At 36.5% G+C, this 14,423-nt stretch overlaps 1 protein-coding gene across 2 annotated transcripts in view; it reads left to right on the top strand.

Moving 5' to 3' along the window:
• The window catches only part of LOC123524556 (uncharacterized), a 30,609-nt gene extending 19,608 nt beyond the window's left edge, over positions 1 to 11,001 (top strand). The window contains exons 5-10 of one of the 2 annotated variants that reach the window (XM_045302838.2): positions 1,347 to 1,418; positions 2,497 to 2,557; positions 4,841 to 4,947; positions 7,637 to 7,715; positions 9,104 to 9,257; positions 10,536 to 11,001. In XM_045302838.2, coding sequence (XP_045158773.2) covers positions 1,347 to 1,418; positions 2,497 to 2,557; positions 4,841 to 4,947; positions 7,637 to 7,715; positions 9,104 to 9,257; positions 10,536 to 10,676 — 614 coding nt within the window. In that variant the 3' untranslated portion in view covers positions 10,677 to 11,001. Of the gene's footprint in view, positions 1 to 1,346; positions 1,419 to 2,496; positions 2,558 to 4,840; positions 4,948 to 7,636; positions 7,716 to 9,103; positions 9,258 to 9,644; positions 10,073 to 10,535 lie in introns of those variants that run through there. The other variant, XM_045302837.2, reaches the window with a different exon arrangement.
• The last annotated feature ends 3,422 nt before the right edge of the window (positions 11,002 to 14,423 follow it).

The raw sequence follows: 14,423 nt of genomic DNA, 5'->3' as shown, positions 1-14,423 counted from the left end.
TAATCTTCTCTCGTACCCTTGTGGCGATGGATTCCATCAAGAATGAGGTATCGAGAGTGATTAATATAAGTTGTAGAACTTGCTTCACAGTAGGCCTAAAATAAATTAGTATAAACTAAACTTATACAAAACTATGTATCTCTGTAAAATCTAGGTCAAGTTCAGTTACATCTGGTTTAGACCAGTATCTCAAGAGCTACTTTCCTTGGTTAAAATTGAGTGTTGGCTCAATTACTATGTACAATATTAGTCTTTAAAAATCTAGGTTAAGTTTGATAACCAGTCAGTTTTGGAATATTACCCCTAGAATTATGGCCCTTGAATTTGTAAACTTTACAAAAATTATTAGTACCTGCTCAGTAACAACAGTACACTAAAAAACATACACCGAAAACACGCACCTAACATAACTGTTTAAATCAAAGGTTTTCATTAAATTTTGTTTCTTATTCTAGCACTCTTGCTTCCATGCAGTTTCATAAAGAAGAAAAGCATAATTGGGCATATTTATTTGTCAGAGGACACCCATGACAAAAATGAAAGTAACAAAATTACATAAAATTAGTTAATGTACTGGCTAAAAATGTCTAAGTATATTTTTTCTCACAGCTTAACCAAATTTATACAAAGTGTGTATCTTTATAAAATCTAGGTCAAGTTTGAGAACCAGCCAAATCGAATTAGTATCTCCAGAATTATTGCCTTTGAAGTGGTCAAAACTGATAGTTGATAACTATAGTATTTTTTATGTCGGCCATACTTTCACTGAAGATGTATTACTATCAAAAGTCAATTTAAATAACCAGCCACATCAAAGTAGTATCTTTAGAGTTATGGCCCTTGAATTTATCAAAATTGAAAAAAACTGACATTGTCCACTTGATAATTAGGGTATTTTATAGTTTAAATTGATTTGCTGTAAGAGTTGTATATTGTGACAAGTGGCACTTTTGCTAAGAGTTTGATCAAGGGAGATTACTGCTCATGTTTAAAGGTCAAATGGACATTACTTGTTGTTAATTTAAAAAGCTTTGTTACCTTATGAAGGATTGTAGATGATAGTCTTATGCAAAATAATTCTGCAAGTCATTCAGCTTAATTGCATCAGTTCATGGTTATAGCCATTACTAGAAGAAGAAACATCTAAAATCCAGCAAGCAAATATGAGTAGAAATCATAGAATAAAACTGTTTTACATTGCAAACACCTATGAACCAAAGATGATTCTGTATTAACTTTTATCTTTAGGAAAGTAGAAGGGTATTGCCCAAAGTGCATCAATTTTAAAAGCTCAGTTTTAAATGAAACTTCAGAATAAAAAATGAATTCAAATTTTAACATTTCAGGTAGTTGGGTATGCTCTCCTTGTAAACGAAGAATAGCTAAAGATGGCAATGACAAAAGTATGAAGAAGAAAGGTACGTTTTTTGCATGGAAAAGCTAATACAAGTCTGAATAGCTTGTAGTTCTAGTGTTCAGCCTGTGACTTGTAGATTGCCTGTATCTAAAAGCAAGTTGATGTATAAGGTCTGTGGATCTTCTCACTGTTAGAGGGGTATGTTTTCTTTGACGATTTGAATGATTTGATTGCCTTGATAGCCTTGTGGTAGAGCACCCACTTCAAGTACAGAAGGTCATGGGTTTGATCCCTGGCCACGTTGTACCAAAGATTTTAAAAATAGTACAAGTAGCTTCCTCGCTTGGCGCTCAGCATTAAGAGGATAGTACTAGGACTGGTCAGCCCAGTGTCAGTATAATGTGACTGGGTCGGGTATCATGTCAAGTGTCTATGGCGTGATATTCCAGTGAGGCAGCATTGTAAAGTTGGGCATTGTGCTCATTGCTACAAGTAAACACGGTCGCTTATATGACTGAAAATGATTATGTTATGAAAAAGATGTTGAACCTGAACACACACACTTGACGATTTGATAATAGACATTTTGTCGGAAGTCGTTTTGTATTCCGCCTCTGCTTATTTTGGAGAAGTTAGGAGTTACCCAAAATCTTGGAACACTGGCAGTTAAATGAAATGCCTGCCATTACATAATTGCAAATACTGTTGAAAAATAGTACTAAACCCTTAACAATCAGTTTTGATACAATGCGTAATATGATTTTTGCTTTTAAGTGATTAGTTTGTAGTCTCTGTTAAGAACCAAAACACTAATGATAGAAACATGCAGAATGTATCCTCTGGAATAAATATTTGCAAGTTTTAACTGACAATGTAAATAAATATTTGCAAGTTTTAACTGACAACTAAAATAAATATTTGCAAGTTTTAACTGACAAATTGTAAGTTTTATAAGTATTTGGCTAGTTTAGTAAATGGAAATATTTATAAAGGAAAGATTACCAGTATCATTTGGACTGCCTTAGCTATTTATTGCAACTGTTCCACTACCTGTGTTCATGAGAGTACAGAGATGGAGGAAGATGAAAATCGGAAAGACTGTAAGTAGCATGATTTACAAATGTTTAACTATTTTACAGATGATGCAAAATCTGAAGCTACAAGTGATGGTTCCGGAAAGGAGGAGGAGACCTCAGCAAGGTTTCTCTATATTCTTTTTTTTTTGTCTGCATTAAGGAAGTAGCTCTGTAATAGTAATCAGCATTTTCTGTTCGACTTCACATGTGTTTTTGGCATTATCCAGTTGTTAGGAAAATGCAGTTTTATGTAATGGCTGAACAATGCAGAAATAACATACAGGAAAATGTAACTGTTTAGATGCGCAGCATTTGGCAACATTTTTCATTTGAAAGAGTTTAATGTATAATTGAAAATGTGTAAAAAAGTTTGAAAACATACAGTCTGGTGCCATAAAGAGTGCTACTGTATTTGATTTACTATTATGTATGAAAGACCTTTCAGAATGGAAATGAAATATTGGAATGGTGTTACACTTAATTCACACACAGTATAGGTTATTAGGTGGAAAAAATAACTCATTAGACAACTATGCTAAGTTATTCCATGGGACACATTACTTCCCATAATTAAAAACTGTTAAGATGAGCTAAACAGTAGATGAACCAGGGAAGCACTACTTCAAGATGCATGTATGGTGCCAAATATTGTAGGTTGTCGTGACATCAAGGCGTAACTGTTAAAACACAGTTACGCCTTGATGCCAAATATTGTAGGTTGTCGTGACATCAAGGCGTAACTGTGTTTTAACAGTTACGCCTTGATGTCACGACAACCTACAATATTTGGCACCACACATGCGTCTTGAAGTAGTACTTCCCTGGTTCATCTACTGTTCAGCTCACCAGTCACATAGTTATAAGGTGAGCTTTTGTGATTGCCCTTCGTCTGTCGACTGTTCGTTGTCTCCTATCAACAATTTCTTGTGAACACGATTTTGCAATCAATTTAAATAAAACTTGCACACAACTTGTATTGGCATAATTTCTCGGTTCTTTTCGAAAACTGGCCAGATCCCATCATGGGTTCCGGAGTTATGGCCCCATAAAGGGCCAAAATTTGCAATTTTGGCCTTTGCAGCCGTGTAGGGACTTCATTTATGGTTTGATTTGATACAAACTTGCAAAATATCTTTAACAACAATAGATCTTGGATTCCATGATGAATCTGTCAGATCCAATCTTAGGTTCAGGTGATACAGCCCCTGATTGACCCATAAAAGAGCCAAAATTTGTTAATTTTTACTTTGTGAACACGATAGAAGTGACATTTTACATTCAATTTTAACCACACTTTCACACAACTTAAGTCACAATAAGACCTCAGTTCCTTCTGAAAACTGGCTAGATTCCCTCATGGGTTCTAGAGTTACTGTCCCTGAAGGGGGAAAAACTTTTCATTTTGGCTCTTTCAGCCGTATAGGTTTCATTTATTCCTTGAATTGATACAATTTGCACAGAATGTTTATCTTGATGATCTGTTGGCCAAGTTCGAAACTGGGTCTTGTGGGATCAAAAACTAGGTCACTAGGTCAAATCAAAGGAAAAGCTCATTAACACCCTAGAGGCCACATTTATGACCCTGTCTTCATGAAACTTGGTCAGAATGTTTATCTTGATCATTCCAAGGCCAAGTTTCACAAGTGAGCAATATAGGGTCATCAAATCAAAGGAAAAGTTTGTTTACACTCTAGACGCTATATTAATGACCCTATCTTCATGAAACTTGGTAAGAATGTTTATCTTGATGATTCCTAGGCCAAGTTTGAAACTTGGTCATGTGGGATCAAAAACTAGGTCACCACTTAAATGAAAAGAATAGCTTGTTAACCCTCTTGAGGCCACATTTATGACCTGATCTTATGAAACTTGGTAAGAATGTTTATCTTAATGATTCTTTGGCCAAATTTGAAACTAGGTCATGTGGGGTCAAAAACTAGGTCACTACTCAAATCAAAGAAAAAGCTTGTTAACACTACTGAGGCCACATTTATGACCTTTTCTTCATGAAACTTGGTCAGAATGTTTATTTTGATGATTCCAAGGCCAAATTTAATAAGGTGATATAGGGTCATCATGACCCTCTTGTTTACCTATATGACATATTAGAAACCAAATAATATTTAGCAGAACCATGTTTTATCAACTCTCAACAATCTGAATAGGTTATATGCCTCATGTATAATTCACTCGGGCTATGCCCTGATGAAATTATTCTGCAACCATATAACCTTATCGTATTTGTGGATATGTTAAAACAGTTTTCTGTTGCATGATTATTATTTCTTAATTCCTCTTTATCCTAGCATACTTGACTTCTCGGCTGAAAATAAAAAAAAGGAACAAAAAAGATGCTTATACTGTAACAACCAAAAGTATTTTTGAATGTTTTATTCTACTGATCCAGGAAAGGCAACAAAAGAAAGATGAGTGGCCAGACATCTTCAACAAAACTGAAGAGACAGAAACTTAGCCCATTATCCAGTGAAAAGGCAGCCACCAGCTTTACTACAGGTACATGTCCTTAATTTTGATATACACAGTTTTAAGTTTATGATGAAAATGGGCTTATCTGAACTTTGCTCTCAGTGAGCTATTAAGTGTAGGGGGATGGTCTGTTGTTCATCTACAGTATTTTATCTTAAACATTTTCTTCTTTCAAACTTCAAAGTGAATTTAAAGTTATGCATGTAAAACTTATTTGAGCAGTTAGATCTGACCTAGAGTAAATCAGTCATAAAATCTTTATATTGAAAACTGAATGACTATATTTTCATATGTAAATACATACTAAATCTTGTATTATGTGAAGAGATGTTACCAGTTAGTGATTAAAGTGTTATATTTAAGCGACTACATTTAAAGGTCCATTACTAAAACCCGAACGAGTATTATATGAAAACCGGAGTTTGTAGCTGAGACTTCCTTTTTACTGAAAATATGGCCCACTGCATCGGTTCTGACCAAATAGTCATGAATATGTTCAAGAATAACTAACAAATAAACAAAAACTGTTGCCTATGTCAAACCGAAAGTATGCTTTCCGACTGCTTACGAACCCGTCGAGCATCTTCGGACTTTTTCGGAAGAACCCTCCGAAACGAGGCTATAATTTATAAATAGATGCAAAATATATCATATGCCCAAACGATAATGTGATTTTTACAAACTTAGCACATGGAATTCAACAATTTTGTAACTCACAAAAACTTCATGAAAATCATTCTTATAATACAGGTAATATACAGCTATACTACAAGTTTTCATAAGGACAATTCAGGCCCTTCCCAAATAAAAGTGTTTTTACAACTTCGTCTGTAAACTTTTTCAGTTAATCTCTTTTCAGTATAATTTGAAGAATATAAATGAGTAACTATCTTACACTGCAGAAACAAAGTATGATTGAAATTTACCTAAATACAATTATTTATGTACACATGGCTACATTAATTTAATAAGATTTTAGACATTAAACACATTGTCTTGGCTTAATATATGTCACTGTCAATTTTAAATTTAAATTTTGTACAGCTCATATTTTTCGTGCAAGTCGTGCATAATTGCCATCATGAAAATACAGTTATTTTGTTGCGCGTCTTAAATGGATATTCGTTTGAAACAATTTTAAAATTTCCGACCGATTACGGAAAAGCGATAAACACGAAAGTAGGACAAAATGACCCCCCATGTCAGTCTAAGAAAATACAGAAACAATCATTTGTTTCTCTGTACATGTATTGATTTCAAGGGAATATTGCATGGCTATCGTAATGTTTAGTACTATATTTCAAAATGTGTTGTCTTTTTAGCTCACCTGTCACAAAGTGACAAGGTTTGTGACAAGGTGAGCTTTTGTGATCACGTGGCGTCCGTCGTCCGTCCGTGCGTGCGTAAACTTTTGCTTGTGACCTCTCTAGAGGTCATATTTTTCATGGGATCTTTATGAAAGTTGGTCAGAATGTTCATCTTGATGATATCTAGGTCAAGTTCGAAACTGGGTTACATGCGGTCAAAAACTAGGTCAGTAGGTCTAAAAATAGAAAAACCTTGTGACCTCTCTAGAGGCCATATTTTTCATGAGATCTTCATGAAAATTGGTCAGAATGTTCACCTTGATGATATCTAGTTTAAAAATGAAACTGGGTCACGTGGGGTCAAAAACTAGGTCAGTAGATCTAAAAATAGAAAAACCTTGTGACCTCTCTAGAGGCCATATTTCTCAATGGATCTTCATGAAAATTAGTCAGAATGTTCACCTTGATGATATCTAGGTCAAGTTTGAAACTGGGTCACGTGTGGTCAAAAACTAGGTCAGTAGGTCTAAAAATAGAAAAACTTTGTGACCTCTCTAGAGGCCATATTTTTCATGGGATCTTTATGAAAATAAGTCAGAATGTTTACCTTGATGATATCTAGGTCAAGTTCGAAACTGGGTCACGTGCGGTCAATAACTAGGTCAGTAGGTCTAAAAATAGAAAAACTTTGTGACCTCTCTAGAGGCCATATTTTTCAAGAGATCTTCATGAAAATTAATCAGACTGTTCACCTTGATGATATCTAGGTTAAGTTCGAAACTGGATCACATGCGGTCAAAAACTAGGTCAGTAGGTCTAAAAATAGAAAAACCTTGTGACCTCACTAGGGGCCATATTTCTTAATGGATCTTCATGAAAATTGGTGAGAGTATTCAGCTTGATGATATCTAGATCAGGTTCGAAACTGGGTCATGTGCGGGTAAAAACTAGGTCAGTAGATCGAAAAATAGAAAAACCTTGTGACCTCTATAGAGGCCATATTTTTCATGAGATCTTCATGAAAATTGGTGAGAATGTTCACCTTGATGATATCTAGGTCAAGTTCAAAAGTGGGTCACATGCCTTCAAAAACTAGGTCATTAGGTCAAATAATAGAAAAACCTTGTGACCTCTCTGAGGTCATAATTTTCGATGGATCTTCATGAAATTGGTCAGAATTTTTTATCTTGATGATATCTTGGTCACATGTGCTCAAAAACTAGGTCACTATGTCAAATAATAGAAATAACGACGTCATACTCAGTTCAACACTGGGTTATGTTGGGATAGGTGAGCGATTCAGGACCATCATGGTCCTCTTGTTTTAAGATTTATGTCTATTCATCTGTCTTTATTTTGCACCTTTAAGCCACTTTATCTAACTAGTACTAACGTTTAATTTTATACAGATGGAACTGTTGGAGCTCCTAGTTTACCTACACCAGGTGTCACACCCACAGCTTCTCCCAAACCCAGTGATACATTCGAGTATGTACTTACAGTAGCCATATAAAAAGAGAAGGAAGATAAAAACATAAATATTTAGAATGAATATTATATATGCTGATATACAGAGCTGCAGATAATCATTCCAGGGTTTGTTAGTTAAATGCTTGGGTAAGACTACTTGGGTTAGATTAATAGTTTTCTTCATAGTTGCGAAAAAAGAACAAACAAAAAAGAAACAGCATGTCTGAAGTGATTTGACCACTGCCCCTGTATGGGGATGTTGCTGGTTACTTGCAGTGACAAGGTTGCAGGAGTGATGCATGGATGCATGGAGAAAATTACAACAAACACTTCGTTTATCTAGTAGTGGTAAATAGAATAAAAGTACAATATTTGCTAACATTTCAATATATCAGGGTACTTTAGTAATGGATCTGCTGTAACAGTCACCAACAGGCCAACGTTATGCTTTTGTCAGGTAGGAGAACACAGTTTTCTTCGGACCACCATTTCCTGTTCTCTGTGACGCTAAAAGATACTGTGTCTGAAAATACTTGTCGTCGTCACTGATTCATGTGGCAAGGTTGGCAGTTACATTGTACTTCCAGAGAACAGTATTTTACTGCTGCAGAATTAGGAAAACTGGTTAGGGTTACTGCCTGCCATTACATAACTGAAATGGGGTTAAACCCAAAGCAAAGAAAATGTCATCAACCTAACCAAGGTGACATTTAGAGTGCACAACCCAGGTCACTAGATTCAAGGCAGAAGTCACACTTGAAGGCTAAATGTCATAGTCATAACATTTTACCTTTTCTGTGTCAGAGTGGCATGTGTGTATTAATCACGTTCGGTGATAACTAGTTTACAATATTTGAACTGAGCAAGTGCTTTTATAAGTCCTCACACACCAAGCTGTTTTGTCAGTGTTCTATAGTTGACATTTTGTTAAATTCATATATCTCATATGGTGACAAGATGATTATAAACAAATGTGGCCATTTAAGGATTGAATGTGAAATAACCAGCTTTTCTAAGTCAATATAATTCCCCAAAATTGAAAGTTGTATATAGTGATGTCAAACAAACTGCATTTTTTATGTTTATAAAGATTAAATGGAAAGTATATCTTTCAGAATTATTTCCCCTGCAGAAAAAGTTAGATTGGAAAGTAGAGCCATTTTACTTAACCCATATCATGCTGGACACGACTGATTCTGTCTTTGCGACCTGTGTAGATCATGATCAGTCTGCAAATCTGTGCAGTCTGATCATGATCTACACTGTTTGCCATTCAGTCAGTATCTTTTTGGTAAGCACCCCTTTTAACAGTTAATGGTAGTCAAAATTGAAAGCTGGACAAGTTCATTATAGAAATTTAGCAGGGTTAGGGTTTAAAACAATCTCATAATTCTGATTGATTGCAGTTATGAGATGAAGATGTCACTGCTGGGACAAGGTGTTGCCATTACTGAGGACAAAACAACATATACTGATGCTTCCAACTGGAATGTAGACGATGTTGTCAAGTTTTTTGATGAGAATGGGTTTAGAGAACAATCACAGATTTTCAGAGATCAGGTACCGTATTCAGTATGTTCTCTGTTGTGATATATATAATATGAAATATTGTTACATTAACCATTAGCCTGCTGGCAGCAAGCGATTCTGCCTTTGGTCTGCACTAGTCGCTATTCATTCAGTAAATTTTCACTGAACACCCCTTCGGATATTAAATGGTATTGCCAAAATTGAATGATGGACCAGTCCATTTTAGAAATTTAGCAGGGTAAAGGTTAATTGCTGCTGAGAATGATCAAAATGTCACTTAGCAAATGTCATGTGACCGGTAGACAAAAATTTGTTTTAAGATGTACTGCTGAAAAATGCTTAGACTTTTGGCTATCAAACTTTCTCTAGCATGATTGTATATAATCATTAAGTTGCCCTTGTTTATTTTGTTTCTAGATATCAAAGGTCAAGGTCACAGTATTCTTGACACTGAAAATGGCACTTATCCAGTTACCTCTGACAGGACATCATTGGGGCATATTTGATTTACAAACAGCTCTTGTTACAATTTTGTTTTCTCTTTCTTTCATATTTATTTATTTACTCCAGTGTTCTATACATTTAAAGTATTGACAAAATCATCTACTTAATGGCCATTGTCGGACTGGCTATTTTCTAATGTCATACCATAGTGAACTCTTTTCATTGGCAACTCTGGTGAAATTGTACATTTTTTACATGACAGACGTGACTTCGGTAATGAATCGTAAGCAATTGAGTATTGTGACTTCTGAAATGCTCTTCCTTTGAGGTGGGATTAATATGCATCAGCTAGGAAATGTATTGGGACTACAAATATAGGAATTGAAATGTATTAGATCGTACTGGCAGTTGTCTACTTAACATTTTCCTCATGTATAAACAAGGGCATTTTGTGCCCCCACTATGAAGGGTGGGAGCATATAGATTTGGTCTTGTCCTTTTTGTGGTGTATTTCTTGTACGATGTGCATTGTTAACTTGAGAGCTTTTGGGAATGACAACACGCTTGTAGCTCAAGTATACAAGTCAAAAACGCTCCATGCGAGGAAGCCATCCTGCTGACTTGGGGAAGGTCAGTGGTTCTACCAAGCCAGGTGCCCACTCATGCCTGAAACAATGCCTGGGAGGGCACCTAGGGTTTTCATCAACCATCAAAAGCTTAGAACATCACCATATGACCTAAATTGTGTAGTTGCTATTTTTTTTGTTTGAAAAATGGAAGTAAATCTTTAGATAAGTATCTCTTAAGAATAGTTCTCTTTCCTACCATGCAACAATGACCGCAAGTTCTTCATTTGTCTTACAGGAGATAGATGGACCTTCCTTGTTATTGATGAGAAGAGAAGATGTGCTTTCAGCATTGGGTCTCAAACTTGGCCCGGCTTTAAAACTTTACCGCAAAATTGTGAGAGTTCAGCAGTGTAGCCAGGTTTTGCCAGTCTCGTGATACTAGTAATTTTGGGAAAATTGGGGTTTAGAATATCTTATCTATAGTTTGAAACATTAAAATAGAACTTAATGATTATTTTGTTAATAAATGATTATTTTGCTAAGTGAAGCAGAATTTGTATTTGAAAACTTAATGTTTATCCGGTGATAAATTTGGAGGAAATTGTTTTTTTTTCATTTGGTCTTTCATTTGCCTGACTGAGCGGAGTTGCCTGTTTCTAGAACAAGAGGAAACAATGCGGTGCATTCTTTTTGTATATCATATCAGATTTATATGTTTTGCGAGGAAAAAGAAATAAAAGGTTAAGACATTAAAGCCTGTTGGTGAGAGTTTGTTGCAATTATTTGTACAGTCCCACTTTATTATGCCCCAGGGTATATAGTTTTGCTCAATGTCTGTCTGTCTGCCTGTTGGACGGTAGACCATTTGGTTTCCAATCAATAACTAGAGAACACTTGGTTTCACAATGGCCAAACTTAATAGGATGATTGCCAGTGGACAATAGATGACTCCTATTGTTTTTGGTGTCCCTAGATCAAGGTGTCACTAACCTGGAGACTGAAAACAGTTTCCCCTCAATAACTACGTTTTGACCTTCAGTTGTCAAACTTAATGGGATGATTGCCTGTGGTCGCTATATGATGCCTATGTTTTCAGAGGTTAAAGTCAACAGCGTGAGACTGAAAATGATTTCTGCTCAATTGAAGAACACTGGTGTATGGTCTTAAAGCTTTTAAGGTGTCGGCTGCTCAGCCCAGAGTGGGTGGCGAGGGGGGGGGGGCAGTGCTGTGTTGGTTTGAGCCCAACTGGGGTCACGACTATGTCTTCTCATAACTAGTTCTGGTTTATCCAGGAAGTGGACTAGAGAATGATTCTGATAAGCCTGAAGCTTTCTTCACAATCAAGCCAGCTCCAGTTATACTCCGCACAAGTCTCAGCATCATCACCTTGATGAGCTAGATCCAATAATATTCCACACAAGTCTGCAGCATTGTCACCTAACGGAGCCAGATTCCATAATACTCCACAAAAGCATGTAGCTTCATTAGCAACATCTCTGAAACTATCTGTCTTGTCAAGTTTATTCAAATGGTTCACCTTGGCCCCTTATAGAGGCTGCCAGAGCTAAAGATAGAAACTCTTCTCATGAACCACTTGATGGATCTTTATCAAACTTATGTCTGTAGCATCATTATAACGTTCTCCACAATTTGCTCAAGTGGTGGCATTTGGCCCCATTTAGGGGCTGCTAGAGCAAACAATAGAAATACTGTTGAACAACAACTCGTGAATCAGATGATGGATCTTCATTAAACTTGGTCTGTAGCATCATTATAAGATCCTCTACCAAGTTTGAAAAATTGGGAACAGTTAAATGGTTCACCTTGGCTTTCACCTAGGGGCTGCCAGAGCTTAAAATAAAAATTACTTTAATCAATTTTTTCTCATGAACAGCTTGATGGATCTTCATCAAACTTGGTTTGTAGCATTATAGGGGGCATCTGGTCCCTTTTAGGGGCCACTAGAGATAAAAATAGAAATTCCCCATAACTACTTCTATCAATGAATTGCATGATTGATCTTCAGCAAACTTGGTCTGTAGCATCATTATAACATCCTATTTCAGGTTTGTTCAAATAGAGATGTATGGTAATGCAATCCAGTAAATATAGAAAAATCTTTTGTGTCCCAATTTGGTTAAGACTATGTATGTAAGCTAGTATCTCAGTAGCCACTCCTGAGAATGGATTTAAACTTCATACATTTATTCATGATGATAAACTGACTTACATTGCACAGGTTCAATAACTCTGTTTTGCCTTTTTAGCTCACCAGAGCCAAAGGCTCAGGGTGAGCTATTCTGACCAGTCATCACCGTCCGGCGTCCGTTGTCCGTAAACTTTTACTTTAAACGACATCTCATAAACCGCTAGGCCAATTTCATCCCAACTTCACAGGAATGTTCCTTGGGTGAAGCTCTACAAAAATTGTTCAAAGAATTGCATTCCATGCAGAACTGGTTGCCATGGCAACATAAAGGAAAAACTTTAAAAATCTTCTTCTCAAAAACCAGAAGCCCTAGAGCTTAGATATTTGGTGTGAAGCATTGCCTAGTGGACCTCTACCTAGTTTGTTCAAATCATGACCCTGGGGTCAAAATTGACCCCGCCCCAGGGGTCACTTGATTTTACATAGGAAAATCTTAAAAAATCTTCTCAAAAACCAGAAGCTCTAGAGCTTAGATATTTGACATGTAGCATTGCCTAGTGGACCTCTACTGAAGTTGTTCAAATCATGACCCCAGGGTCAAAATTGACCCCGCCCCAGGGGTCACTTGATTTTACATATGAAAATCTTCAAAAAAATTCTAAAAATAAACCAGAAAGCCTAGAGCTTAGATATTTCACATGTAGCATTGCCTAGTGGACCTCTACAAAATTTGTTCAAATCATGACCCCCGGGGTCAAAATTGACCCCGCCCCAGGGGTCACTTGATTTTACATAGGAAAATCTTAAAAAATCTTCTTCTCAAAAAGCAGAAGCCCTAGAGCTTAGATATTTGACCTGTAGCATTGCCTAGTGGACCTCTACTAAAGTTGTTCAAATCATGACCCCGGGGTCAAAATTGACCCCGCCCTAGGGGTCACTTGATTTTACATATGAAAATCTTCAATTTTTTTTTAAAAATAAACCAGAAGGCCTAGAGCTTAGATATTTCACATGTAGCATTGTCTAGTGGACCTCTACAACTTTTGTTCAAATCATGACCCCTAGGAGTCAAAATTGACCCCACCCCAGGGGTCACTTGATTTTACATAGGAAAATCTTCAAAAAATAAACCAGAAGGCCTAGATCTTAGATATTTGACCTGTAGCATTGCCTAGTAGACTTCTACAAAATTTCTTCAAATCATGACCCCTGGGTTCAAATTGGCCCCGCCCCATGGGGTTACTTAATTGTACATCTTCTATTCTAAAAATAAACCAAAAGCCCTAGAGCTTAGATATTTGACATGTAGCATTGCCTAGTGGACCTCTACAAAATTTGTTCAAATCTTGACCCCCCAGGGTCAAATTGACACAGCCCCAGGGGTTACTTGATTGTACATAGGGAAATCTTCATAAATTTGCTTAAAATAAACCAGAATGCCTAGATCTTAGATATTCGATATGTAACATTGCCTAGTAGACTTCTACAAACTTTGTTGAAATCATGACCCCCGGGATAAAATTGGCCCCGCCCCAGGGGTTACTTGATTGTACATCAGAAAATTTTTGAAAAAATTTCTAAAAATCATCAGTTTGACATTTGAAACATGTAGCTCATATTACTCAGGTGAGCGATCCAGGGTCATCATGACCCTCTTGTTTGACAAATCCCATTTTAGCTCGACTATTCAAAGAATAGGGGAGCTATCCTACTCGCCCTGGCATCGGCGTGAGTGTTAGCGTTAGCGTGAGCGTCACACAAATGTTAAAGTTTGCGTACCACCCCAAATATTTTCAAAGTCCATTGAGATATTGCTTTCATATTTTGCATACTTGTTTACCATCATGACCCCAGTCTGTAAAAAGGAGGAGGCAACTCTATCGAGCATTTTGACTGAAATATGGCCTCTTTTCGACTTAGAATATGCTTATTGCAAAGTTAAAGTTTTACTCATTGCTTATATTATACTATCAAGCACTGAGAATAGTCGAGCGCGCTGTCCGCTGACAGCTCTTGTTTGTTCACTTACAATAA

Source organism: Mercenaria mercenaria, chromosome 3, assembly GCF_021730395.1.
Source record: "Mercenaria mercenaria strain notata chromosome 3, MADL_Memer_1, whole genome shotgun sequence".
Taxonomy (NCBI): Eukaryota; Metazoa; Mollusca; class Bivalvia; order Venerida; family Veneridae; genus Mercenaria; species Mercenaria mercenaria.
Note: the sequence above shows the minus strand (reverse complement) of the source record. Positions and strands in the feature narration are given on the sequence as shown.